This window comes from Corvus moneduloides, chromosome 6 (genome assembly GCF_009650955.1).
Source record: "Corvus moneduloides isolate bCorMon1 chromosome 6, bCorMon1.pri, whole genome shotgun sequence".
NCBI classification, from domain to species: domain Eukaryota; kingdom Metazoa; phylum Chordata; class Aves; order Passeriformes; family Corvidae; genus Corvus; species Corvus moneduloides.
Genome location: NC_045481.1, coordinates 6,544,451 through 6,572,061, shown reverse-complemented (window position 1 = coordinate 6,572,061; position 27,611 = coordinate 6,544,451). Strand labels below are relative to the sequence as shown.

The 27,611-nt window shown below is 44.6% G+C and overlaps 1 protein-coding gene across 1 annotated transcript in view; it reads right to left on the bottom strand.

The window, feature by feature from the left end:
- The window catches only part of RHOJ (ras homolog family member J), a 61,142-nt gene that overhangs the window by 12,714 nt on the left and 20,817 nt on the right, over window positions 1-27,611 (bottom strand). The window contains exon 2 of the mRNA XM_032111632.1: window positions 3,509-3,567. Coding sequence (XP_031967523.1) covers window positions 3,509-3,567 — 59 coding nt within the window. The remainder of the gene's footprint in view (window positions 1-3,508; window positions 3,568-27,611) is intronic.

Sequence of the window (27,611 nt, the reverse complement as noted above, 5' to 3'; positions counted from 1 at the left end):
ATACATCCCCTCCCAAGAAAGTGGATTCTCTACATTCAAGGAATAGCAGGAAAAAAACCCTAAGAGATGTTTATGGGTACATCAGTGGTGCAGTTCATGAAGAAGCAAAGTCGGTGACAGGAGATTTATCCAAGGCTCTGGAGATGTCAGCCAGCTCCCAGCAGAGGAGTTAATAGAGGCAGAGTGGACGCCAAGGCGATGGGATCAGAGGAGAAATTGCATGGTAGAGACAGTTTTATGTGGACGCTGTGGGTTAGGAAAGCCTGGCCTGATTACGGGACATTGTTTTAACCCAGAACATCAAACCTGAGATCAAGATTGTTTGTGGCACAGGCACCACGGGCTGATACCTAGCGCTTGGCCAAGGCCCTCTCTGTGTTTTTGGTTCAACTGCTGCAAGTCAGTCTCCTGAACCAGCCACGTGGTGGCAGCAAGCCTCAAGGAATCCTCATCCAGGCGTTTTGGGACGAAATTGGCTAAATATAGCCAGTTTCAATATTCCAGACGTGCCTATTTAGAGGGGCTGGGACTTACTGTACCATTAAAATTACAGATGAAAGCCATGAGCGCTCTGCCTGGCTGTGACAGCTACAGGAGCGTGCATTTAATTTTATTTTCCTTGTTCCTTTCTGAATCCCTAGAAAATCCTTTTTCAGGAAGAGCATTCCTGGTTTGAGCTATTAGCACAGAGCATTATATAAGCTGTAAGCAGGGACAGCCATGCATCTCATAGTAGAGGTCTCACCTCCCACCAGGACACATGGGATTTTTCACAGACAGGTTAGAACACAAATATCATGGATTAGAATTGATCTGGGTTCTTGCTCATGTACAGGAGCCTCCAAACCACATCAGACCTCCTCTCTGTTCATGCTCTCCAGAAGGCTTTAAAGCTTTGCAATGGACCTTTAGGAAAGACAGCCCTACAGGGTCCTTTCTCGTTTGGAGATGGCTGAAGTCAAGCAAACAAATAATATAGAAAAGGGAGTGAACATTTGCATGGGTGTGGGGCGTATCCAGGGGTGCTGCAGCGAGTGACAGTCATGTTTGGGAAGGGACACGAGCCCTTGTGGGCTTGGGCTGTGGCTGATCAATAATTCATTTTCCCAGCTCGTGTTTGCACTGTGCTGCCTGCTATTTATGGAGCATGAGGCTTCCCAGTTAACATTGCCTGGCCACTGGCTTGGCATGGAAATGCCAGTGCCAGACCTGGCCTTCCTGAGTTATCTACCTGTGACTTGCCAGGACCAAGATCAGCTGGTGCTGCTCCCTCCCCTCTATGTCTGCCATCAGCTCAGCAGTGTTTGGGCCCCACAAAGGCAGAAAAACTGGCTTTTATTTTTGTTTTTACGTTATTGCTGTGCTGCTCTCTTGTACACTCTGCTAAAGCATTTCGCACCTGAGTCCAGCACGGCAAAAAGACCACAGTTTTTTTCCTCCTAGGACTGTTAATGCCAGGGATACAGAAAGCCAGATACCTAAAATCTGGGGTCTCTGCCAGCTCTCCCTTCAGGCTGACAGAGGGTCCTGCTGCAGGAGTACATTTTCCAATTGTTATTTCATTAGCATATGTTTTATAGCATCGCAGTGTCAAGGGCTATTTCTGGCTATGACTTCACACTGATGCCTTTGGAAAGCCACACAGCACAAGGAGAAGGAGGGAGGAAGCAACCCAGATGATCTGTTGTTATAACTGGAGCATGTGGGAAGCATCATCCCTCCAGCCTCCACAGAGACAATCTAGTCATCAAGGGGTGATTCACGCTCTGAGTTCTGGCTGGATGGCCACATCCTCTGGACCAGGGTCTGGAAGGGACATGAGCTTGGGGAGCTAGAGAAAGGGCTTGGAGGCAGGTGGTGAACTGTCTAGTTTGGAGCAGGGGATGGCAAAATGATGTGGAGGAATGGATGGAGAGGTGAGGCTTGTCAAAGAGACAGCTGAGTGCTCCTTCTGGCTCAGGAGGACAAATGAGAGGAGGTGTTGCTGCGGAAATGGGCGGCAGGTGGAACTGTCAGCCCTACAAAACAAGTAGAAATATTAAGGCACTGGGTGAAAATCGACTGGCAACTGAATATAACTCCAGTTTGGCTTGCAAAGGCTTGCAGGGCTGATGGAGCATGACACAGGCTCTGAGCTCTGTGTTTGTAAGCACAGAAGATTGAACAGGCTTTGGACATGGGGCAAGGACTTGGGTCATAGTTTGGGACTGGCTTTTGGATCATCATGTGAATAGGAAGGATGTGTGGTCTGTGAGGGCCACCAAACCAGCTAAGACTGCTGCTGCCTACAGAAACATGGTAAGAATAAAATTAAAGAAAGTGAAACCCAGAGCATCAAAGCCCCAGTCCTGCTGAGAGCAGGTTTTTCTGGAAGTGACAGTCTGTTCTGGTGTGGGTTTTTTGATCTCTCTGCATAGTGCTGCAAAGTATATTCTGCAAGAAGTGAACTTTTGCAGACAGGAGGCTCTCCTCCTGCACTGTTTGTGCCTTTCATAGCAGTCAGTCATGGCCAAAACTGGTACAGTCAAGAAGAGCTCCTGGTGAAAGCAAAGCCCTGCATCCAGGGCTGCTGGAACCCAGAGAGAGTGAAGCAAGTTCCCAAATCTGCTTTCTCTCCTGCTGGCTCTGGTGTCAGCTCCGACTGGAGGAGCTGGTGGATGTGGATTACAACATTCCCAGGCTGTAAGGAACCTGGAACCTGCTCCCTCTGCTCTCAGCAGATGAATTTTTGCAATGTTTCTGTGCAGACTATGTCCCTTTCTTTATTTTGTCAGTCACTGGCCTTTGGAGTCAGGAGAGGAAAATTTCACCACAAAAAAATGTCTTGCTCCCTGTACTTTCTTCTGCCCTTCTGCTGGCAGAGAAAAGCAGTGAGAAATAATTTCTCCTGCTCTCCAGGGGGTGAAATTATCCTGCAAGCTTTGAGTACAATCACACAGTATCAGACTGTGGACAGTGGAAACAGTAAAAGCATTCTAAGTGTAAGTAAGCCTGGGATACAGACTCCCTTGTAAGGGATACTCTTGTCCTGGGAGAAGAATGTTGGGATGGATGCAAATCTGGCTGGGTTACCACTTAAAAAGTCAATAGCTGGTGACTGATAGGCTGGTGCTATATTATACCTGTTTTCTGATCTTGAAAATGGGAATTCTTCTCTGTCTCTTCAATGCCACCATGTGGTAAAGGTAAGAAAACACTGACTACACAAAACATCGTCTTTGCAGTAGGAGGTGGATGTATGGGGGGTTGCACAGCCTCATCAGGCTTTGTTTTTTTGATTAGGCAAAACACAGTCTTAGGGATGAGTGCATTTGTGTGTGTTTTACTGCTGAAACAGAATGAAAACAAAAGGAAGAGAGTCAGCAGTTCAACTGTTACAACTGATTGTTATTATTTGTAAAAAAACCCCAACAAACTCCACAAACATCATGAACAACAAACCCCAGTGTATGATAGTAACAGACAAACCATGGGAAAGGAAAATGATAAATGTTTTGCAGTCCTTTACCTGCCCTGCCGTGTCATAAAGCCCCAGCAGATGTTGTTGTCCTCCCACAGTCACGGTTACTGGAAGAGAGAAACAAGAAATGTTGTTTATGCACAAGCCAGTGGCCTCATTTTGATGTGTTTTAATCCCAAATGCCAATAGACACATTAGCACATGTCCTACACTAGGCATCCTGAACCAAGCACATCTATTCAACCCAAACTGAAGGCAACAAAAGTCACAACAAAAGCAAATCCTTTATGCCAAGGTCTTATTTCTATACAGACAGCCAAGGATGAAGAGCTGCACACGCTGCTGGCATCAGGGTCCCAGGGACAGGGGGACATTTGCCTCTCTCTGCAGCCACCAACTGCACATCCTGGACTTGAAAGCACAGGATTTCTCCTTCCTCATCACAGGGTTTGGGGTGGGCTTGTCATGGATCACTGGGAGGGTTTTCTATTATTTTATTTCTTCCAGGCTGTGAAATGATGAAGCATTCAGCAGTGGCTGGTGTTTGGTGGGTCTCACTGGAGGTGCAGCTGTCCTGCCCTGTGCCATCACAGGTGAAGTGGCAGTGCTCAGTACCTGGGGCTCTGTGGTGGATGCTTTGAAGGACTGGAAGGAAGAAGAGCTTGAGTATTTTCAGGGATGTTGACCACATTCTGTCACAAATGAAGGAAAGCATGGCTTAGTTTGTTGATCACATCCAGCATATTTACTCCTTTAGCAGAATTCACTTTGAACTTCATTTTAAGCCTGTTGGCAAATTTTGAGCCCACTGGCGTTGACAAAAATGTTTTCTCATTGCCTTTGGATGAACCCCATTATTATCTGATTCCTGTAACCAGTGTTATTTCGTGTAAAGGACGTGATCTGGGTTAATGGCATTCAGTTAACCAGTTAATCTGCTTAAATCATTACTACTCAACTGCAAAGAAAGGAGGGCAGTCCAGTTCCACCCATTAGTCAACAGGAAGCCTTCAAACATTTGTCAGGAAGGTTGCTTAAAATAATGATATTGTTGCAGCATATGGACTAGCAATTTTTTTAAACATGAGGAAAAGTGGCTGAACATAGGAATGAACATGGGGAGCTGTGTCAGGGATGGGAGAAGAGGCTCAGACTGCTGCCCATCAGGTGATCAAAACTTGCAATTGATGAGGGCTGGGAATGAACAATAGTTATTTTGGACAAAAAAAAGAGACTTGAAAACATCGTGCAGGATCTTTATGGTTTGGTTTTTTTTGTTTTTTTTTTTTTTTTTTTTTTGGTGATAAAAATTTTGTAGTAGAAAAGCAGCTATGAATTTATGGAATTTAATAGCTCCTGCACTGGGGAACAGTGTCCTGTTTGAAATCTCTTAGACTGAAAGTCTCTGCCAGTGTGACTGGACAGGCTGATTATTCAGCAGCTTTACTTGCTTGCAAAGAAACACTGTAATGTTGTCAGCACACGAACAGAGCAAACCTGACATCCTGGAAGTACAAAGGCTCAGTGAGGACCAGAGCTGCTGATGAGAGCAGGATGGGCTGCACTCACCCACTGCTGGGGCTGCTCTGTGATGTGCACTGGAAGAGGAGATGGGGAAGGGGAGAGAGCTCCCTCTCCTCATTTCAGGAGGTAGCTCCTGCACTGTGCAGCTCCCAGGGGAACTCATGGACATTGGGCATGGATGCCCAAGGGTGGAGGAGCCTGGGGAAGAAGCACAAGAGTGGGGAGATGGGCACCAACACAGACAGGAGACAGCCCAGATGCCTCACCCCTTCCTTCAACCTGACTTGAATAAAACAATTCAATATAATCCTCCCTGGTGCCGTAGTTTTCAACTTCTTGTGGTGTAGGGAGTCCCAGAATGTCCCAGCAGAGGTATGAACTGTGTAAGTTACTGGCAACACTCCTGCTTTTCTCAGCTGCCTTCTCAGAAGCAGTGGGGGTTACAGGTGGTCCGGCACAGCTCATGGGAGGCAATGGGAAATGTGCTTTGTGCTTTTTTCCCTCCCAGTTGCAACCTTGGCGAGCCTCCAATCCACCCTTGTGCCAAGAAATGCAGGAGCCAGACCTGCTCTGCAGATTTTACTCTGCTCAAGGACCAGCTGTGGGAAGATGTACCCTTCAGCTGAAGGCAATCTTCCAGCTGCAATGCACAGCTGGCCAAGGTGGTGTTTAGGAGGACATGTGGTTTCTAGGACTGCGAACAACAGTTGCACTGTCTGTCCTTGGTGGAATTTGCATGGAGCCTTCAGAGCTCCTCCAAATCAGGATGCTCTTAGGACAGCTGTGTGGCTGTGAGGCACATGGAGGTGCAGGTCAGCTGATATTTCTGGTGAATATGAAGAGACGTGCCATACATCAGTGCTGAGAGAGTTGTCCAGCTCTGCCTCTCCTGCTGGCTCACCCTGAGCACAGGCAAACTGGGCTGGGTCCTGCCTGCAAAGATCAGCTCAGGTCTTCAGTGCTTTAAAAACTTAAAAGCTGCACTGAAACTTACTCTGTGGTGAAGCTTTGTTGGCCCATCTCTTTCTTGGTGGCACCTGACTGAGAGAGCTGCACTGGCAAAAAGCCCTGGTGCAGATACAAATTGCTGCTGTGTTCCAGTAATTAATATGGTTTGGAGATAAGCTGCTTGGATAGAGGATCAGTCCATCTCGAGTGTGCTGTGCTTTGCCAGAAGGATATAATTCCTAAACTCTTATCTGTGCTTTGTGGTCCATGAAGTCACGGTGGATGTTTTGCAGCAGGTCTGTGGAGCCACACACTGAGCAGTGATTGATGGTTTGTTCAGTTCAGTTTGGCTCTTGGTCACCTCTGGGAAATGTTGAGAGGGAAAGAAGAGATTGGTGGCGTCCTACCATTACTCTCCCCACACACAGAGGATAAGAAGTGCAAGGGCTTTTGGAAAAATACATCCCAAGTCTACCCAGCTTGCATATCACATTTTAATTCTCCTTGTAGCATCTTGCCTATTATGGGTCCTGCTGTGAATTTCTGCATGGCACCAGTCCTAGATTTTTACTTTTTCTCTTTTTCTCTCTTTCTTTTTCTCCTTTTCTTCCTTTTTTCCCCCCCTCTCCTGCTTTTTCTTTTGCCCATCCACCTTTATATTTTCTCTCTTCCTTTTGTTCCCCCCCCCTCCCCTGCTTTTTCTTTTGCCCATCAACCTTTATATTTTCTTTCTTCCTGTCGACTGTTCTAACCCGTCTCACCATCAGAAGATATTCTTCCTGCCCACATCACCTCTCTGAGTTTGCAGCTACCACCCCAGCAAAACTGCCTTGTTGGCTAAACCTCAGCAATGGGCAGAGTGTTGTCTTTGGATTCCTGGTTCTGAATGCAGTGGGGACAAAATGGCTCACACTGGCAAATCAAATGATCCCTGGCTCTTGAAACAGGGATGTCTAGATTAATGTATTGGTGCTAAAATTTCCACCACACTTTCAAGCAAGCAAAACAGATGTGAAAATAAATGGCTTTTGCCTGTGAAAACTTCATGGTGTTTTTATACCAAGAGTTTATCAGGCTGCCTCTGACAGGGCTGTTCAGAGTATCCACTTGGTGGGTCGTATTTATGAGCTGAGATTGCCCTGCTAGATTTGTAGGCCTTACTTTTGGCTTTATTCCAGTTTACTCTTACTTACCCTGTTATTATCTTTTCCTGTTCTCTCAGTGGACAGGCCTATGGGAAGCCAATGCGGAATTCCTTCCCAGCCACTGGGGTAATGCAGGCTCCTCTATGGGATTTATGAGCAGTCTTAGAGTAACACGACAAATATGAACTCTCCTTGTCATTTACTGACTATATTGATATATTGATTAAGCACTGAAACAACCTGGCCTTGAACACTGAGTGCAGCAGGGACTGCAGTAAAATGAGGCTGAATATTTGCACAGTCCTGACCCTTATTTCTCTCCAGTCTGGCTTGCACCAGATGAAACAGCAGGGCAGATGTTCCCCTCCCTTCACTAGGTGGTTTTAATCAAGTGCAGAATGTGTAAAATGCTGCCTTTAAAACGGTAGCTAGGTAATAAATTAGCTGGGTATTGCTTACTAGAGTTTGAATAACTATTTTGGGTCACTTCCAAGGCTTTGTCGCCAGTCTGTGTGTCTGGGGCTCTGCTGATGGACTTCAACACAGAGCTTGGACACCACAGCAGAAGGGCAAGGTGTAGATGGATATTGTGAGGGATGGACCTCGTGTGTGGACTATGAACCAGTCTGAGCCGGGAGCTCTGTTTTTACATCTGTGCTTAGTTTGTGTTTCTGGGGACAATGTGACAATTTTCATTGATGTTCTTGATGCCCAAATTGCCCCAAATCCACCTGTCTGTGGCCAATCTTTGTCAAATCCTTCTCCCCATTGTGCTTGTGACTTCATGGGACTGAACTGCACCCGTGGAAGAGCCCTTCAGCCAGACAGCAGCGATGTTCATGGCCTGCACTGACAGAAATGGGACATAAATTGTCTGCTGAACTCTCAAAACATCTTATGTTTGATTAATGGAGCAAAGCAGCACATAAATCTTTGGTATGACACCAAACTAGGATGCAATATCTCAGCCACGCTTAGCTGTGGCACAGGAGAGTGGATTTGCACATCAGGGGGAATTTTTCCATGCCAGTGAAGAAGTGCTTGCAGAACCCAAAGCCTGTGAAACCACCAGCCAGAATACATACAACAGCTAAGCAGCGTCTGATGGGACATCAGACAGGAAAAGTCATCTACTTATTCTAGTGCCTTCCTGCCAACAAATTAAGGTCCAGCTGCTTCAGAGAAAGATGCCAGGAACCTGTGAGCAAGCAGAGATGGCGGCACCTGCCTGGGAGGAAAGACTTTCTCATGCTTTTGGGCAAATTAGTTGGCTTCTAGCTTCAAACTTTCACAAGGGCCATCTTCTGCCCTAGCCATCAGGCTCTGAGTGTTAGTTGTGCATTTTTCTGTTCACTATTGTTTTATGTACCAGATGAATGTTACTTAACACAGATTAATCATAGAATGATAAAATAGTTGGGATGAAAGATAATCTAGTTCCAAGGCCCCTGCCATGGGCAGGGATATCTGTCACTAGACCAGGCTGCTCAATGCCCCCTCCCTCCTGGCCTTGAACACTCCCAGGGATGGCCACCAGTATAAGAACTGGTGTTCTGGTTGACCTGCTGGTACTAGAAATGCCCAAGTCTGGTTTTTTTTCAGCTGGGAAGAAGATAAAATCAGAAGATGGGCAAAAGGACAGATCTTGGTCAGCAAGTTCCTTCTAAGGCACCTTTCAGAGTAATTTCTGTGATGTGAAGTTACCAATACAGTGAATGTGGTCTGTTCTCCAGCAGCTGATGTCCCTGGGGATACTGACTGTATCTTTGCTCACTGGGTAACATTTTTCTTCCTTCCTAAATGCAGTTTCGTGAAATCTCTTGTAATGAACTGAGAATTAATTCCCCTCCACTCTACAGATGTCTTTTGCTGTCTGGAGCTTACCCCAGACAGGACAGAAGTGTTCTGGTAGGAGTTTGTTTGAAGAAGAGTGATTTTAAAAATCTGTTTTATAAATTGTCTTCTTTTTGTAGCACATAGCTCCCAAATAAGGGTCTCAGTGGCTGGAATTTGAGGATCCCAGTCCCAGCTAGGGACTGAAACTCAAAGGCATTTAGATCAAAGACATTCAGATCTCTAATTTCCTTTGGTTCCTGTAATGGTCAGGCATCTAAGTAACTGAACTGGAGCTACATAACCCAGGTTTTAAGAAATAGCAGCTTTGAATAGTCCATCAGAAAACAAAGTGAATGTGGGCTGTGCATTTTTATAGCACCTTGTAAGTGCCTTGTATGCATTGCTTAATCCCATTTGGGGTCATATTTTTCGTCAGAGTATCTTTCTTCTGCTGATCCAGGTGAAGAAAAAACTGTCAGGGAATAGGTGTCACAAACCGCTTTGATTTAGTTTGGGTCACTGTCTGGGGACTTAATTTCAGTTGCTGTGGACCACCCTTCAGAAGATGTTGCACTGCTGCAGCTGAAGCTGGGAATGCTCTGGAAACTGCAAATCAAAGCCCCGAGGATGCTACAATCCAGCAGCAATCCAAAAGAAGACAGTCAAAAAAAAGAGTAAGAAAGATCTTAAGGACATACACCTAGGCCAATTCATAAAAATCAACTCAGCTGAGCTCTGTGACTGGTTTCCACTTTAGCCAGGAGTCTCTTTTGCATTGCTGCTCCTTGAGAATACCCCCTTTTGCTCTGGCTGAAAGGCAATCCTGCAATATTTTGTGGCCAACACACCCAGGACAGATAAGAGCTGATGTTACAGGACCCTTGGCTCACCAGGGGTCTTCCAGTGCCCTGTGACTCAAGCCTGGGCCTTTCTTCACTTCCAGGCATAAGGGTCATCTCCAGGAATTTGAGTGACTTGATGCTCAAGGAATGTTTCCCCACTCCCTCCTTCATGACAAACAAGATTTGATTACAGCCAAATCAATGTTCTACCCCAAACTTACGCTGCAGCTCAGCTACACTCTTCTGAAAAGAAAATCAAAAGCATGCTATTTTGCCCTGTAATTGGCCTAAATACCTCACTTTATATGTAAATTCTACAAAATGCTTTTAATTGCTCCTGTAATCATCAACCAGCAGTCACACACAGACCTCTGAGAGCCAATGTTTTCCAAAAGAAGGGTTCTGAATAAACCTCACCATTTTCTGTCACCTCATCCATGCATGAGATCTATGTTCTGCTGAGCAAATACTTCTGCCCATCTGATATTTACAATATCTGAAACACATTTCCAGTCTGCTCCCCGTGGTGGGAGCATAGAGAGGCCTCCAGGGCTGGGATTCAGCTGATTTCACTCCATGTAGCTCTTGGTCTAATGAGGTGGTGAGGAATTCGCTGCTTTGTCTTTAGGCCACAGACATTTACTGATTCTAAAGCCAGATAGGATTCATAGCATCATTTATTCTGCTCTAAATAGCTTATCTAGTGTCTTCCTACAAGGCATATTTTCTTGTTCTTGTATCATTCTTGCAGCTGTTTTCCAAATCTTTTGTTGAGAAGTTGCTGTGACCAGACAGTGTGGTCTAGCAATGGTTTCATTAATGATCTAGCCAGAGATAACATGACTTTCCTATTCCTACCTGTCATCTCCCAATGGCTCATCTAAAGCTCTCATTGGTTGATTATCCTCATTATTTAATGAGTCTTGCAGTGCTTTATTCCTTTCTTAAGGCTAAAGTCTGGTCATTCTTGGTTTTTGTATTTGCAAGCCTCTTTATTACATTCTTTTTTAACTCTGTGTCTGAGTGGAAAATCTGGAGAATCTATAGCTCTAACACCCACTGAAGGCATCTCATAGAAGTGGAGGAGAACAGCCACGCTTCTGCAATGCTCCCAGAGCATGGAAGTCAATGTTAAAGGATTTTGGAAGTCTGGGATTGTCTATGCAGTGACAAGCTTTTTCAACAGAATGTTTCAGGTCAGAGAAGCGATCTCTAAACACTATTCCGTGTTTCCTGTCCAGACATCTCTCCACTGCCTCTAGGGACTGCTCTTCATCTTGGGCTTTTATCTCCCCCACGTGGCAAGGGGCACCACTTCCCCTCTTCCTTTTCCATACAGGTTTGAAGATTCCAGTGGAATTAGTGGGAAAATGCCCAGTCCTGGCTCCTGTTGCAGCCTCACTGGGAAAGGAAAGTGGCACCAGATGGCAACTCTATTGTCCCACTCTGCAACAGCAATAGATTCGTGTAGATGGTGCCATCCTAGAGGAGGATTCACAACTTGTGTTGTGTAGTTTTTTGGAACCTGAGAGGAAAAACGATGCAGCTCTTTACAGCTGGGTATTTGCTACTCAGAGACAGCAAACAGAGGAGATGCACCAGTCCACCAATCATTTTTAATCAAGCAGCTCAAATAAAATGTTCTAAATCTTTCAAAATGCATTGAGAAGTCAGACTTCAGTGTTGGCCAGCATACATGACACAGAACACAAAAGCAGTGGAGGTTGATTAGGAAAATGAAACAGAATGCATTTGGTCCAGAAATGGATGAAAGAGAATGGATATTCCCAAAGCTTTCAGAACAAGCACAACACTACAACATGAGCCAGCTTCTTCCCAGTCTGGGACATTACTTATTTATAGACAGCATGAATGAAGTTGATTTATCGGAATCATCGACCTCATTGTTTGTAAAATCAGCACTGGAGGATTTCCCCTGCATCTCCATGAATTATTGCTGTGCTAATCAATCCTTGAACAAATTCAGCTCCACTGATAGCAGAGTCCAGGGAACACTGGGGTCTCCGTTTGCAAGAAAACCGTGCCCAGTTTCTCCAGCGACACAGTACGGAGGGAGCTCTTGGGACCTCAAGGTTGTGCAAAGCCGTGCTGGATGGAAAAGGCAAACATGATTACAGTGCTTGGGGAATTGAAGAACAATTGACATTGTGTCCAAGAGAGTGTTTTGTTAGATTCCCTTCTGTCTTAAATGGAGAGCTGAGCACTGCTGCAGACTGGGAGGTGCTTCCTGAGTGTTTCAGCTCCCTATGCACCTCAGCTGTCCTCATGGAAGACAGTTCTGCTCCTGTTTAGAAACTAATAATAACTCTCCAGATAAATGCAATGAATTTGCACTCAAATAGGCTCTGATGTGTGAATTTCAATGGTAATCTAATTGAAGGTCTTTTTGCTCTTTACTGAAAGTTACAGCACTAAATCCACCCAAATGCGAGACAGAGTAACAACTGCAGAATTGAGCAATATTAATAGATAGAACCTGATCATATTTTTTAAAAAAATGTGGTTGTTCCTAAACAATGAGGGATACTGGATAATATCTTAATCCTGATGGAGGGGAAGTGCCCTTTCTGAGATCACGTGATTGTCTGTGGCATTGACATGAGTGAAAGAACAAAATTTTGGCTGTAGTGTTAACCTATTAAAAAAGAAAAAAAAAGCAACCTGTAGATTACTTTTTATATTTTTAGCTCTACTAAATATTTTTGAAGTTTCCATAACTCTAGCACAATATTTAAGAATATCTGTTTTTCGAAGCTGGGTTTATAACTCAAGTCAATAGCAAAGACAGTAAAGCTCTGAGATTATTAAAGTGTAACTTATAATTGGAGTATCTTTATTGGTATTTTAACTAGCTGTGCTGACCTGACCTGTAAAATACCAGATACTACAGTATTTTCTGTTTCTTTTAACACAGATAAAGTCAGTCAGGACTCTTTAGTAAAATCTTGAAACCTAACAGTGAAGGATGTATTTGGAGTTTCCTAACGATGCTGAGCTCATGGTAAGCAGAGAAAGGAGTGGGAATTTCCCGCCAAAGACAAAAAGTGCAAATAAAGGGAGAAAAATACAGGAACGAAGCGAGTTTTTGACCATTTTCCTGTCTCCTTTCTGCTGTCCACGTGAGGCAAAAGTCATTCCTCTAACTCAACTAAATGCTGGGGAAAAGAATATCCCCAAAGTTATGTCAGGCATCTGGTTATCAAGGGAACATGAGACTTGGTAAATAGCATCAGAATAAACAGGAGATTAGTGGCAAAATGAGACAAATTGCACTGAAATGTATCCAGGCAATACACAGGGTGTTTCCCAGAGCATGGGAGGACAAGTCACTCTGTGTGGTTGGGGGGAATCAAGGCAGCTCATCCCTACACTTCTTGCACTGTTCAAATGTCAGAATTAGGGGGATTTTTTTCCTTGGAAATGAGAGGAATGCAGCCTGGAGAGGCAGTGCTGCCTTACAGTGCTGGCTCTGCTCTAGGTGTCCTTCTAAAACTTGTGGTGATCTGCCTTGATCTGGGTTAGATGACAGTGGGAGAAGATAATGTTGATGGAAAGGCACAGGAAGTCAGCTCTGCAGTGGGTGGGTTGTCCCCACTGTGGGCTGGACCTTCTGATGATGGAGTGACTCTATCCCAGTGACTTACAGAAGGCCCTATCAATACTGGCAGAGCACTATGGCACATACTACCTCTGCCAGGTGTGATTCATGGGGAAAAAATGGCTTTTCTGCTTACCAGCATCTTCAACAAAAAGTGCAGATACCAAAGCTCGAAAGGAAGAAAAATTTGTCTACGATATACACAGATGGGGACAAGAGTGTGTTTTCTATAAGGGCCTGATATTAAGGGAAATATGATTTATAATATAATATAGGAGTATAAACCAGGAAGCAGCCACAGCTTGGCTGCTGTTTGTGCAAAGAGCCTGGGACTCCTCTTCCTCACACTCAATGCCAGGTAAGCTGGGCAGACCTGCCCTGAGCTGGCTGTGGTACCTAAAGCCAAGACATATCTAGTGCCAGGCTGAGGTGTTTTGGGTGCTGTGTTTGGGTATAGATCTGCAGGACACATGTGTGTGTGTCCCTGGCTTTGCCATGAGCACTCGAGCAAGACCTCTGCAGTCAAACCCCCTCCCTGGCTCAGCAAGCACAGCGATGCCTCGGGCATCATTCCAGAGTTCGGGCAGCGTAACTTAAAATAGCATCTGATGACTCTGGGTAGTGTGACTTAAAATAACATCTGATTCTCTGAGCTGTGAACTGATGGGGCAGGGACACATTTGGCACACTGAACTGAATCCAGCAGGCTCCAGTGTAATGCAGAGGTCAGTGTGAGAGCTCAGGAGCATCAGGTTTGCCCAAACTCCAGCGCTTCTGTAGCTGACATTTTACATGCCATCAGTCCTGATTTGGGCACGGGGAAGATTAAATGGTATTTTGCAGCTGCTTCCAACACCAGCCTCTCTGATGCTTAGCTTGCATCTCGTTTAAGTCTGACCTTAATGCTGGTTTTTCTCATGCACTTTTTCCCATGAGGGATTGCTTGAGAGGCCTGAAAGCAAAATACCTGTTGCTGAACCTAAGGAGGACCGGGACAGAAACTCTGCTTTGCTTTTCCCAGAGAGAAAATCAGGCCCATTGTCCTCAGCACCAGCACCAAACCTCAGCTGCTATTTACCCTGCAGCTTCCAGAGATTAGCCAAACATTTGGGCAGCAGCTCTAAGCCTATATGACTTAAGAAGCAGAAATGTTAAACACTGTAAACAAAAGTCTTGAAAATATTTAAACTTTCTGATAAGAAAATCTGAAGTTAGGAATTATTATTTTTTTCTTGGCTACCACAAAGGTCTCAAATGCTGCTAATGCTTTCTCTACACCCTGCTGAGGATCTTTCTGCTTTCCTGTCCAATGTGGCAGCCGCTGCAGACAATGAAGTGATTGTAATGTTGGAAAAGCAACAGATGGAGACAGATGAATGGTCTTAACCTTCAGTGTGTTTTGTGTGCCTGTGAAAGGGAGAGGTGAGAGCAAACCTGAGCTCTGGACACCCTTATCCTTTTTTCCAGCACGGTTGCACTCACATGAAGCAGAGGGTGATATCCCATGATCCCAGAAGGGTATTTCTAGGGATGAATTGGTGGCCCTTTTAGCACAGAACTGGGTCTTGCAGCCTCCTCTTGGGAGAGCAAGAGGCTGCAGGTTGGCTGCAGCCCAGGGTGTACAGAAGAGGTGCTGAAGTGCCTGGTTGAGCTGAGGCCAGAGGATTTTCCTTTGAACAGAAAAAATAAATCCAAATTCCTCTGTAGAGCTGGAGAGGAATTTTCAGCTATAAAATGTGATTTCTACAGAATCCGAAGTTTCCATGGGAAGCTATCGCTTTCAACAGAGGAGTTCAGATGTTTCCACTGGGAGAAATGAGGTGAAATGATGTGAATTAACTGACCCTGATCTGAACTGTTCCCTCTGTTAAAACGACCTGAGCCAGTTTAAGTAAAGCTCTTTCCCTGACAGTGACAGTGACTCCTGTACCTGGGGCAGTGACCCTCGATGGGAACACAGCCCTGGGATGCCAGGGAGGCACCATGGGCACTGGGGCAGTCGGTGGCTTCCTGGGCAACCAGCAATGCAGCCTGGACTGGGAGCAAACACAAATAACCAGATCTGGTCCTCCAGCTGTCGTGGAGTGCTCTACACAAAGGTGAAAACGAGGTTTAGCACAGAGTCCAGATTTTTCAGCCTGTTGGAAATGCATTAAACTGCTGGTGTGGATAGGCATGACCCTCACCTTGATTTAAAAGTTTTGAAGTGAAAACTATTGAGTTTTTTTCAACAGATCCATTTATTTGCTTTTTTTTTATTTGCAGAAAGTTCGTTCTTATGAAAATGTTATAATTTTAAACCTTTCATTTACACGCACAATGAAAATGAATTCTGAAATGCGTAGCTCTTCCAAGTGACAGGAATTTGTGATGGGTTTCTGCCCTAACCAAAGCTCTTTAGACTTCTAACTCTCATGTTAGGATTAAATAATTTAACTGTTCTGTTAATCATTCCATGCTTGAATACAATTTCTGAATCCAGTGTTCTAATTCAGTGGTATTTCCAGGAATTAATTGTACTGCCTGTTAGCTGTAACTCCATTTAGACTGTATTTACTCTTGAAAAGATTTATTAGGTTTAATTCACCTTCTCTGCTGCCTTGTGAACAACAGAGGCAGCTCTGCTGAGCTCAGAGGAGTTACTTTTGTTTGGGAGAAACATCAATCACGTAGCTGAAAAAAAAAGTGAACTACTTTTGAAACAAGCAGTGTATATTTTAATGTAAATTGCTGTTAAAATGTTATGATCTTAAAATGGAATGGTCACTAGGTGCAGAGAGCAGAAATTTATGAGGAAATGATTATTTTTATAACATTTAATCTTTTGCCTTAGGTGAGAAAGGAACAAAGTCAGAAAAATATAGGATAGCAGCAAATAGCTCAATTAAAAAATCAAAATATTAGCCTGTATGAAATTGGGCATCTCTCCAACTTATTCTTTTACCTGGCATAAATATTATTTCTTTTATACTTAGCTTTATTTAAGGCTGTATTTGCTTAAGGGCTGCCTGAAATATACAGCTCTTAAGCATTCTGAGAGAGTGTCTTAAACATCATGCCTGGTAATTTTTCTATTTCCCACTGTTCTCCTGAGAGCCCAACAGTTCATTCCCTCTTGTTTTCTGGAGCTTTAATCTATATTAGAAAACGTTGACACACTTCTTCAGCTACATGAAAGTGCCACTAATGGGGATCCCATCTGACTTTAGAGGAAAGGGACTTTGAAGAAAAATCACAGAAAATTGCAAATAAAGGAGAAATGAATCAAGGTAGAAAATCCACAGCTACTTCCTGCAATTGATTACCAAGTATGATGTGAATTTTGCCTTTGATTTGAGTTGCTGCTTAGCACAGTGAATGGATTTTAAGCAGCATATTTTACACAATGAGATACATGAAAAGCCTTGTTTTGAAGAGAGACATTGTTCACCGTTTCTATTTTTGCAGTGGCAACACCTCGGATTATGACTCCATTGTACGAGGCTGGTGCAAACAGGCCAAGAGAGGCCCTGCAGAGCAAACACACCAACAATGAAGGTGGAGAAAGGAAATTTCCTGTTTCACAGCGAGGGAAACAAGGTGCACAGAGGAGATGTGGTTCTTCAGGGCCATGCTGGGCAGCTATGGTACAAAACCCTGAGCCTCAGTCTGTGGCTTCACCTCACCACAGAGATTGGGTTTGGCCATCCTTGCAGGCAGGACATTCTGCTGAGTGATCACAGAATCACAGCAACAACTGGGTTGGAAAAGACCTCTGGGATCAGTGAGTTCAACCTATGGCCGAACACCACCTTATGGACCAGACCATGGCACTGAATGCCCCATCCAGTCTGTCCTTAAAAACCTCCAGGGACAGTGATTCCAACACCTCCCTGGGCAGCCTATTCCACTGTCTGATCACCCTTTATGTCAAGAAAGTCCTCCTGATGTCCAACCTAAACCTCCCCTGGCTCAGTTTGAGGCTTTGTCCTCTTGTCCTGTCGCTGGCTGCCTGGGAGAAGAACGCGACCCTCACCTGGCTCCAGCCTCCTGTCAGGGAGTTGCAAAGTAATGAAGTCCCCCTGAGCCTCCTCTACTCCAGGCTAAACAGCCCCAGATCCCTCTGTTGCTCCTCACAGGACTTGTGCTCCAGACCCTTCACCAGCTTTGTTGCCCTTCTCTGAACCTGTTCCAGCACCTCAGTGTCCTTCCTGAACTGAGGGGCCCAGAACTGGACACAGGACTGGAGGTGTGGCCTCAGAGCCTGGCCATTGTGTCCTGCTCATCCCTGCAGGATGGTCCCAGGTCACAGAACCATAGAACCATAGAATCATAGAACCATTAAGGCTGGAAAAGATCTCCAAGATCATCAAGTCCACCCTTTTACCCATGCCACCACACTAAACCATATGTCAGGTTCCATGTCTACTTGTTTCATGAACAATTTGCTCTCTGTGCATGGAGAAGCAGAGAACAGGGTGCATTGCCCATGTGTGCTTTTGGAAAGTGAAAGTCCCTGCAATATTTTATTTGAGCTGATTTCCCTGACAACATGATTAGAGTGGCGAAGCATCGCTGCTGCTGGAAATTGAAATTGAACAACAGCAAGGCATGTGTTTGTCTCAGCCACAGCTGTCAGGCAGGGCTTGTTTCTCTGTAGTCACTGGGATGTTGCTGAGTTTTCAGGCATTCTTCAATTTTCTATTGATTTTTAATGAAACAGTGCTGATGCTCGTATAAAAAAGCACCTCAGGGTCTCGTGCTGACTTTCTCCAGAGCTGAACTTATCAGATAACATTTTTTCCTAGTTCCTGCCCTGTCAGAGCAAAGTGTCTGACAGGCACACAGAAATCCATTCAGAAAGTACATCCTCAAAGAAATCAGGCTGCCAGATTAAGTAAAACAGATATTAACTCAGACACCTCTGAGCTCAGCTGAAATGTACTTCTCTGCACAGAGAAAAGCAGAGTTGTTTGCTTTTACTCTCATTTAAAAGGGTTTTGAGCATTTTTGTGCATTCTCATAGCAACAGCTTTAGAAAAGACTGAGAAACTCTCACCTCTGCTTTGGTGTCACAAAATTGGAGTGAATGGAATAGTCTGCAGCATTTTAACCAAGCCCAGAGACATTTCAGATGGCACATCACTGCAAGTGTTCAAGGTCAGGCTGGACGGGGCTTTGACCAACGTGGTCTGGTAGAAATTGCCTGAGGCAGGGGGGTCAGAACTAGATGATCTTTAAGGTCACTTCCAACCCAAATGATTCTATGATTCTTGGATGGGTTTAGCCATTTTGTTCCACACTCTTGCTTGTGCCAGTGGTGTGAGTGAGCTCTGGGGTGGAGCACTGGTTTAGGAAGGCTGCAGGAGTGGGAACTCAAGAGTTGCACAGGTTATAGTGGGGCCAGGGCTCTCATGTATCAATGCCAGGTTGCATTTTGAAGATCTTTGTTGCTGCCACAGACTGGAATTATTAAGGATATCCCTTTGGCTGCTTTCTAACCCATCCATATAAGGAGAGCTGCCACCGAGCTGCATCGGGAGAGAAATTCAAGGGGGAGGATGCTGCTGGTTTTAAACCCTCTCTGACGCTGCCTGCATGAGTTGGAGGCAGCACCCTGGACATCTGGGATGTGTTAATCTGTCTGCCCAGCTGCCAGCTAATGCTCTGATGCACTGGGAACTCTGCTCTGCAGTCAGTGACCACATCGTGTGCTCAGTCACAGCTTGGGGAGAAACAAAGTGGAAGGGGAGATGAAGCAAGTGTGGATCACAGAGCTGTGTCCAAAAGCCCGAAGGCACTGCTAAAGTATAATGAAAGGAATAATTTTTGTTTAAATTTCTGATATTTCTAGTGCTCTGAGCAAAACATCTTTTCTATTTTCCTTCTGCCTGTGTTTTTCTGTTCTTGTTCCACCCAACATTTCTCACAGGGAGGCAGGGCATAAGTGAAATGCAGAAGGCAGAAGGAACTCAGTTGCTTTCACCTAGTGGACTTTATCTGTCTATCTTTTTCTTTGATCCCAGGGTTATCCAGAGCTCTTACATCAAAGAAGAAACAGGACAAAATCTGTGTATAAAAGGGTTGGCTGTAGATGTTACACAACCAGGGAGGGAGCAGAGGCAAGGGAAGGGCTGTGCAATGTCGACCACGTGGAGCTGGAAGCAGGAGGGTGAGGAAAATGCTGCTTGGGGTGGTGTGTTTATTCCAGCCTCAGCCTCACAGCCCCCCACTCCCTGCACTGCTGCCCCTCTTCCAGCTCTCATGGCAGCAGCACCCACTTCAGGGCTCCCCATCAGCTAGAGCCCCTCTGCAGGTCAGGGAAATAGCTCTGCTGTACCTGAATTGACCCAGCCCTGATGAAATACGGATGCTTTACATGTCCTTCTGAGAGGCCATGATGCAGTGCAGACCCCAGAGGACCCTTTCCCAGCAGAGAGCTCTGTGTGCGTGCGCAGCATTTGCTTTCGTGTGACGTGTCCCTCTGCCAAGTGACATTTTCCACAGATGCTGGCTGGGATCAGTCTGCACCTGCCCATGTGTGTGTAACTGAGGCTGTGATTAGCCCATTTGTTTGAACAACTGTGGTTTCAGCTCTTTTTTCTTTTTTTTTTCTTTCGCTATGCTCACAGCTCCCCTTTCTTACAATCTGATCTCCTGCATGCACCAAACCTGTGCTGCAAATAGATGCACTGCAGTTACTGCCCTTTCCTACCACACAAAGTGAACTTGCTGTTCCTCTCTTTCTCCTCTGCCAAACAGCCACTTTGTTGTTTATTTTCAAAGCATTTATCATCATAGCTGAAAAGTGAGCTGCAATATCTGGGGGCTCTACCTACATTATTAAGTAAGACTGAAAATATTAATGGAGAACAGGGTTTTCTCTGGTTTAACACACATACTTTCATATCAGAGCGACAGGTTTCATAGAATCACAGAGTAATTAAGGTTGGAACATAAGATCATCAAGTCCAGCCATTAAACCCATCACTGCCGTGTTGCCACTAAACAATGGCATGTCCCCAAGTGCCACATCCACATGTCTTTTGAACACTTCTAGGGATGGTGATTCCACCACTTGCCTGGGCAGTCTGTTCCAGTGCCTGACCACGCTTGCAGTTTGCTATGGTTCTTAGAGAGATGCTAGAGGAAATGGGCAGCTCTTTCAGTGGATATAAATATGGCAGCATTGAAAGGCTTCCTGGTCTTCATGGAGAGCAACCATTTGGAGACAGAAAATTGGGAGTGACTTCCTGGCTTGTTTCAGCCTTGGAGACAACTTAGATTGGAGAGAGTGGTAGCCATGTAAAGTAGTCGATTTAGTGACTGTTGAAATATGTAAGGATTAGGGATCCTTTGTAAGTCAGAACCAGGATTTGGAGGAGGATGGAAAAGAGAGCACAGGCATGACTGCAGCCTTCTCTCATTGCAGGATTTCTCCCTGCACCACACAGCATCAGTTTAAAACCAGTACAAGAACTGTGAATCAGAATCTGTGGTGGAAATCCCTCTGCCTGAACCCAGTGGAGCCACAGCTCTGTGACAGAGGGATGTGATGCAGAAGCCTGGCATGGGGGCAGGATGGATGGATGGAGTCTCTCCGTCTGAGGTGCACAGCACTATTTTTGGCAATTTAACTGCACGGTCAGTGATGAGTCTGGTCTGATGCAAGCTAGCAGGCTTCACTGCTGAGGCTCAGATGGCAAGCACTGCTGCTTGGTGCATATTCTTGAATAATTTCCCTTTCATCTTGCCATACTTCTGTCTTCTCTGGCTGTTTTGAAATGTGCCTCTAGTCCACATGCACGGAGTTGTCTGCAAGGCAGTGCTGTCTGTGCCACCAGGAAGGAACAGCACCTCGCCCTAGATACTGAAATATCAGTACACCCTTGCCATCCTAAAGATTTATGCAGCAGTTCTTCCTGGAGAGCAGGAGACTGCTGTTCCCCTGTGTGTCTGGGTAGGCTGGTTAGATATTCTGGTCCTGGTTTTACACACTCTATTTTTAAGAAACCTCCACCACGGTATCTTTTCCCCTGACTAATGTAAAAAGGCAAGCCACCTCTAATCTGGTTATTAGAAGATCATCCAGCTCCACAGGTCAATGAAGAGTCAAAAACATCATTTAATTCTTGAACTTTGCTGCTGGCCCCTGGCCGTGGCTGGTGCTTGCCGGGAATCCAAAGCAGCTGCACAGAGAGGAATCATGATGTATCTGTGCAAAGGCAGCCCAGGGCCAGAGGCCAACTGTTTCCCTGAGTCGGTGGCATTTTTTTCTTCCTGGAATTTTGCTGCATTGTGACTTGCAGATCATCTTTCTCTTGGCCAGGGAAAGAGGCTGACACCGGTCCCACCTTGCTCAAAAGGGCTGATCTTACGATGTGGGTACAAAGGAGGAGGGGGACGCACTTCCACAGGGTTTATTCCCAGTTCAATACACTGCCAGGAAAGGCCTGATAAATCGCTTCTGAGGATGTTCTCTCAAGTGCTGGTGTCTCATTTCCCCCTTTCCCCACAAGGTCATCACTGGCATTAATCTTGCTCTGGTGGTTCATGCCGCCCTGTCCTGCAGCCCTCCCCACTGGGGGAGAGACTTCCTGCCTCTGAGTCAGTCCGGCAGCAGGACCAGAGCGAGCAGATGGAAACAGGGATGGGCTCTGCTCATGCACTGCACCCTCCCTCTGCACTCTGACAAGGAGAGCAGCGTCCTCCCCACACACACCAACATGGAGCAAAGCTCTGCCCTGCTCTGCCATGCTGTGCTCACCCCACAGAAACCCAGACTTTTACAACCACTGCTGGCTTGCAGGCCCAAGACTTGTGTTTAGGGAACAGCCGGCTAACTTCCAGCACGGGGATCTGTAGGACTCATATTACAGTGCTTAGGAAATACCCATAAAATATCAGCTCATTAGACACACTCAGTGGAAATTAGACACACTCGGCATTGGAGGTACATCAACAATGAGTCAGAGTTGCTGCTTGTCACTGCAGCTCATGGCTGAAGTGCTCTGAACAGCGGTGGGGCTCCCTCGGCTGCGTTGTGTACAATGGAGAGAGGAAGCCAGGGAGGTGCTTACTGTGCTTATGGCTTGCTCTAGTGTGGTCCACTTCAAACAATTCATCTTCTGAAGTCACAGAATCATGGTATCATAGAATCCTAAAATGATTTGGGCGGGAAGGGACATTAAAAATCATCTCCCTGGACCAACAAGGTGCCTGGAGTGTCAAAACTAACTTCACCAATGAATGTCAAAAAAGAATATTTCCCTGTGTCTTATGCTGGCTTTTAATAATACGTTCATTTAAAAGAATGGCCGTTTCCTAAGAAATTTCCTTTTAAATTAAAGTCTATAAAAGGAAATATTTGTCTATGAAAGGTGAAACTGATTACTTTTCTCTAAAGACAGCTTAAGTGGGAGCTGTAGGTGTTTCTTTGGAAAATATTGAATTGAATAAAATTATAGGGAAGAAGAAAGGAAGCCTGGTTTTAATTAGTTCTGTTGAGAATTGTGGCCAGCACAACATAGCTCAGAGAAGATATGGATGCCCCACCCCTGGGAGTGTTCAAGGCGAGGCTGCAGGGGGCTCTAAGAAATCTGATCTAGAGGACTGTGTCACTGTCGGGGATGAGGAGGTTGGAATGAGATGATCTTAAAGGTTCCTTTGCATCCAAACCATCCCACTGTTCTATGATATCTTTTATCCACACCTCAGAAGGAAAGAAGAACACCTTTTGGATCTGGATGGAAAACATACAATTTTTCTTCCTCCTGTATCCCAGGTTTTGGGTGTTGTCCACATTCACCTCACCGTCCAACTGCTTCTGTGCATGTAAACTTTAAAACTATTCTTAGGAAGGTTACTTTACGTGTGGACTTGCAAACAAGTGACAGTTGTGCTGACAGCAGAGTTAAAAGACAGGGAAATGCATCTGACAGGCACGTGCTTTCCTTGCAGAAGACTGAGGAGATGATAGCATTCATCCGAGTGGATACGGTGCTTGTGTCTCTGGACTTGCGTGGTTATGCTACAGACTTCAGAGTTGCGTGACTGCCTCTGTTGCTCTGTGTGTGAAAAGATCTTTTGTCCCTTTAAATGTCACTTGCTGTCAGATTGAGGAAAAGCTTCGAAGCCAGTGTTGACATTTATGCAAACAGATCTAAAAAAACTTTCTGGTGAGGTTCCACTGATAAACACTTTGGCCGTGATCTTGTGGTTAGATGTGTGTGGGCAGATGCGTGTGTTCCAGCAGAGCCTCTGACTGCTCAGAGAGGACACATATTTTAAAGTCAGCTATTTGCCTTAAGCTTTTTGCTGGACACGGTTTTAGCAAGGAGTTTTGAGAGGGAGATGAATGACAGAAGAGCACAAAGCCACCAATTCTCACCGGGAACTGTATACCAGAAGTGAAGTTCTTTTGAAATTCTAAAGTTGCTTTATTATTTAAGAAATATTGTCTAAAGCTTTCTAATTTTCCATTTCCCTCCTCCAGACATTTACACTTTTCTATACTGTTAAGTTCTACCTTGTTACCAGTCATGAGGGCCTGAATTTTGCCCTCAGCTGTTCATGCAAACCTCTCATCTTCAATTAATTAGACACCAACCAGGTAAAGGATTATATTAGCCTTGCATGGAAACACACAGAGATCCATGAGGTTTGCATGGGCATGCTGCATATGCAGTGATTCCTGGAGAATGCAGAATCATTAAATTGTCTAAAAACAAAATTATATTCTAAGTGAATCTTGGTTTTTACTCAAATCTTTTTGATGACAAGCCAGCAGGCATTAAAATCACAGCCAAACACTTAGTTTCAGATATTAGGACCTGGGTTTTGTGCGTGCACCCAAGTTTTTTCATGGTAGTAATGAAACGGAGAGAACACAGCTCCTGTAAGGTTTGTGACAATGAATTTTAAGTGAGAACACACCAATTCTGTCTTTCTGTCTTTCTGCTGCTAGAAACTGTCCCAGAAGTTGGTCCTGCCAAGGCAGCTGTTTATTTGTTTGTCAGTGACACAGTCTCAAGTTTGTCTGGAGAGCATTTAGGAGCTGTGCTCTCAAGAGATGTCTGCTCCTAAAAGATGTCTTCCCTTCCAGGCTTCCCAAGGTCATGCTTCACCATGAGACTTGAATATCTTACATGACAGCAAATGACAATCTGGTAAGTACACTCAGAGGCTGAGTAAGTCGTCTTTTTTTCTATTGCTGTGTAAGCTTAAAAACATAGAGAAACTCCATCAACTATGCTACCAAACTTGGTGTTCTTCAGCCTGCTCTTCTGCTGTTGTAGTGACTTTTGTGTAGATGCCCAGAGCCCCCAGCCTATCAACTTGGTTATGTTTTCTGTTCTTTGGTGTTTCAGCATTTCTGATGTCTCTCTGGGGTTGAATCCCAGTGAGCCAATGGAAAAGTTGTTTTGATAGTATTCAAAGCAGGAACTGGCTCTTAAGAGCCTCTTCCTAATCTGACCTTGACACTAACTGCAATTCACAACATATGAAACTACAAGGGTAATAATAGCCCAGGAATAAAGATTAACTGTCACCCTTAAAAGTGAAATCACTATGCAAAGCGGATACTGGTGTTTACCCCTCTGTACTCATTATGCTCTGGTCTCAGAGATCCTTCTTTAAGATAGTAGTGATCATTGGCACAGGAGGTTTAAGAGCTGTCACTCTAAATATGAAAAAAGAAAATCATGAGCCTTGTCAGATGGTTTAAGCTGGTGCTCAAGACCAGCCAAACCACAAGAAAATGGTCATTTGGAGTTGTGTCCCATTAATAAATCACAGGAGATTTACACCTGATATGATGCTCCTCCCACTGCTCTATGGAAATCAGCTCTCAAGTAGCACAGGGCTGGTATGATCCAACACCAAATGACAGCTGAAGTTTAGACTGCTTTAGACTCTCAGATCACCCAGGAGAGCTTGCCCTTGCTCTGAAAGCAAGTTCATGGGCTGCAAGTAATGATGAAAAAGGATGATTGCAGCTGACCTTGTCGGCTGTAATACTCTGTTGGCTTCAACCCAGACACAAGAGATGTTGCTCATGTTATATACATATTTGGACTAAGAAAGTAGGGGAAAGGAAGAACAAAATACTTCAGGAAGAAGCTTGCAGAAGCACCAAGTCCTGCAGAAAGTGAAGACTCATTTTCACTTCAGAAGAGAGGCGACTCTGGATCATTTGCTGTACACAGATGTGTGTGTGTGCTGCATCTGGAACACAACAGGGTCTCCATCTGCTGGGAGTAGTGAGGCTGAACTCTGCACAGCATGAAAACCAGCCAATGCCTCCACTGTATGCAATGAGAATGGCTCTGTTGTACCCAGCTTTCTATAGTAAATGAAAGAGCCTGCATTGTCCTTTCCAGGCACAGCCTGAATGCAAATCCATAAATATGGTTAATATTGCTGTTCTGCTTTAACAAGTTTGTTCCTACAGTCTCTACTTACTAAAATGTTAAGTCCTTAATCGAAATTCCACCTCCAGTGGAACAGCCCTCCATCAGCTGTCCCTGGGAAAATAGAGCAATGACAGCAAAAGCATTGTGATGAGCTTTTCTATCCTCTCCTGGTGTTTTTTGAAAATTTTCCATTATTTTGGCTAAGAGGTCAGAACTGGTCTGGACACTAAGTTGTGCTTTTGATTCTCTATTATTGAGCAAAACATAACATAATTTAAAACAACTACCGAAATCAGAAACCAGTCCTTGCATAGCTTGGGAAGGGCCTGCTTTAATAATAATTTTTTTTCCAGTCATCCTGTGACTCAAGCAGCACTGAGTTACCATACCCATCTGGCTGTATATATTTAGGTATAAATGATTTTTCACAGCAGAGAATGTTTACACATAATTTTATATAAAGGGGTGAAAGTTGTCGTAGTTTTCTTGTCCTCCTCTCTCTCTCTTCCTTGTCTCTTTAGATTTAATTATTGCTTTTTGTCCTTGTTCCTTTGGCAAGTAACCTTTAACGGAAAGCTCTCAGCTCACGCAACACAGATCTCCAAAGAAAATTATGTGAGGCTTGAAGATACTACAGGCATGTCCATTAGAAGGGATAGGGTAGAAATAGGGTCCCAGGAAAACTCCTGACTACATTTTTACCTGCCAGTCCAAGGCAAGCCACTGGAAACAGGAAATGGCAGATAGCAGGAAAAAACCAGATGGCAGATATCTCCCAGAGCTCCTGACAGGTAATTCAGTGTAATTTTGCACACATGTAACATCTCATGAAGATATGTTAAATATGGCAAAACAGAATCTGCCATAGGCTTTACTATGGATCTGGTTATCCTTGTACTCAGTTAATATTCCTAGGGGACTCGTTTACACAAATAATTAGTATTTTAAAATGAATTGGTGTTTGTAGGCACATGTTTACACACACACATGCACTCACATTTACATTTAGAAAGACTTTCAGATGGACATTGCAGATTTAAAGCACTCTCTTGGCATCACTTGCCATGAACTGGCTTCAACCCCTTCTCTGACCAGGAGACTCCCTCACTGTTTGAAGAGATCCACCTCCCCCAGGTTTGACTTTGGTGGAGTTGCTCCTGGTTTCCACAGTTTGAGGCAGGCAGTGATATTTTGTAGCTCTGAAATTGACTGGGAGGAAGAGGAGAAGAGAGGAAGAAAACACAAAAGCAGAGGGGCAGGAGATAGGCAATACATCAGACAATGTGGATTGTTTCCCAGCATCATTTAATGACTGCTTTGAATGGCTGAGAAATGACACCAGAAGACTTACAAAGGCAGAATATCTGTTTCAATCTATAATTACATGGTTATATTGTAGTCATAAGGATAATCATCACAATTAAAAAAACCCCAATCATTAATCTGTGCTCTGTCTTTTCTGTTGTATTTCTGCATTACAGCTATTTCATGCATCATAAAGTATTATCCACTGCAGGATTTGGAAATAACTTGTTTTATGTTGTTGTGGTTTTATTTTGCATCAATCTCTACATGTTGTCACTGCATATTTCTTGAGAACAATTCACTGGCAAATAATACTGCTGAGGACCAAAATATCTCTAACCAAATTCTGATGCACATACTGCCTGCAAATGCTATCCCAGGTGGCTCAGGCTGTCAGGATCTGACCCAGTCCACAGCATTTCCTTCACTGGTTGGCAATCTCTCACCTGATCCATGTGGGCATTTTATGGAGCAAAGTCCTAAATTTCAAGCCTTATAACTTGCACATACGTTCCTGCCACCCACAGTGGGCTAGTA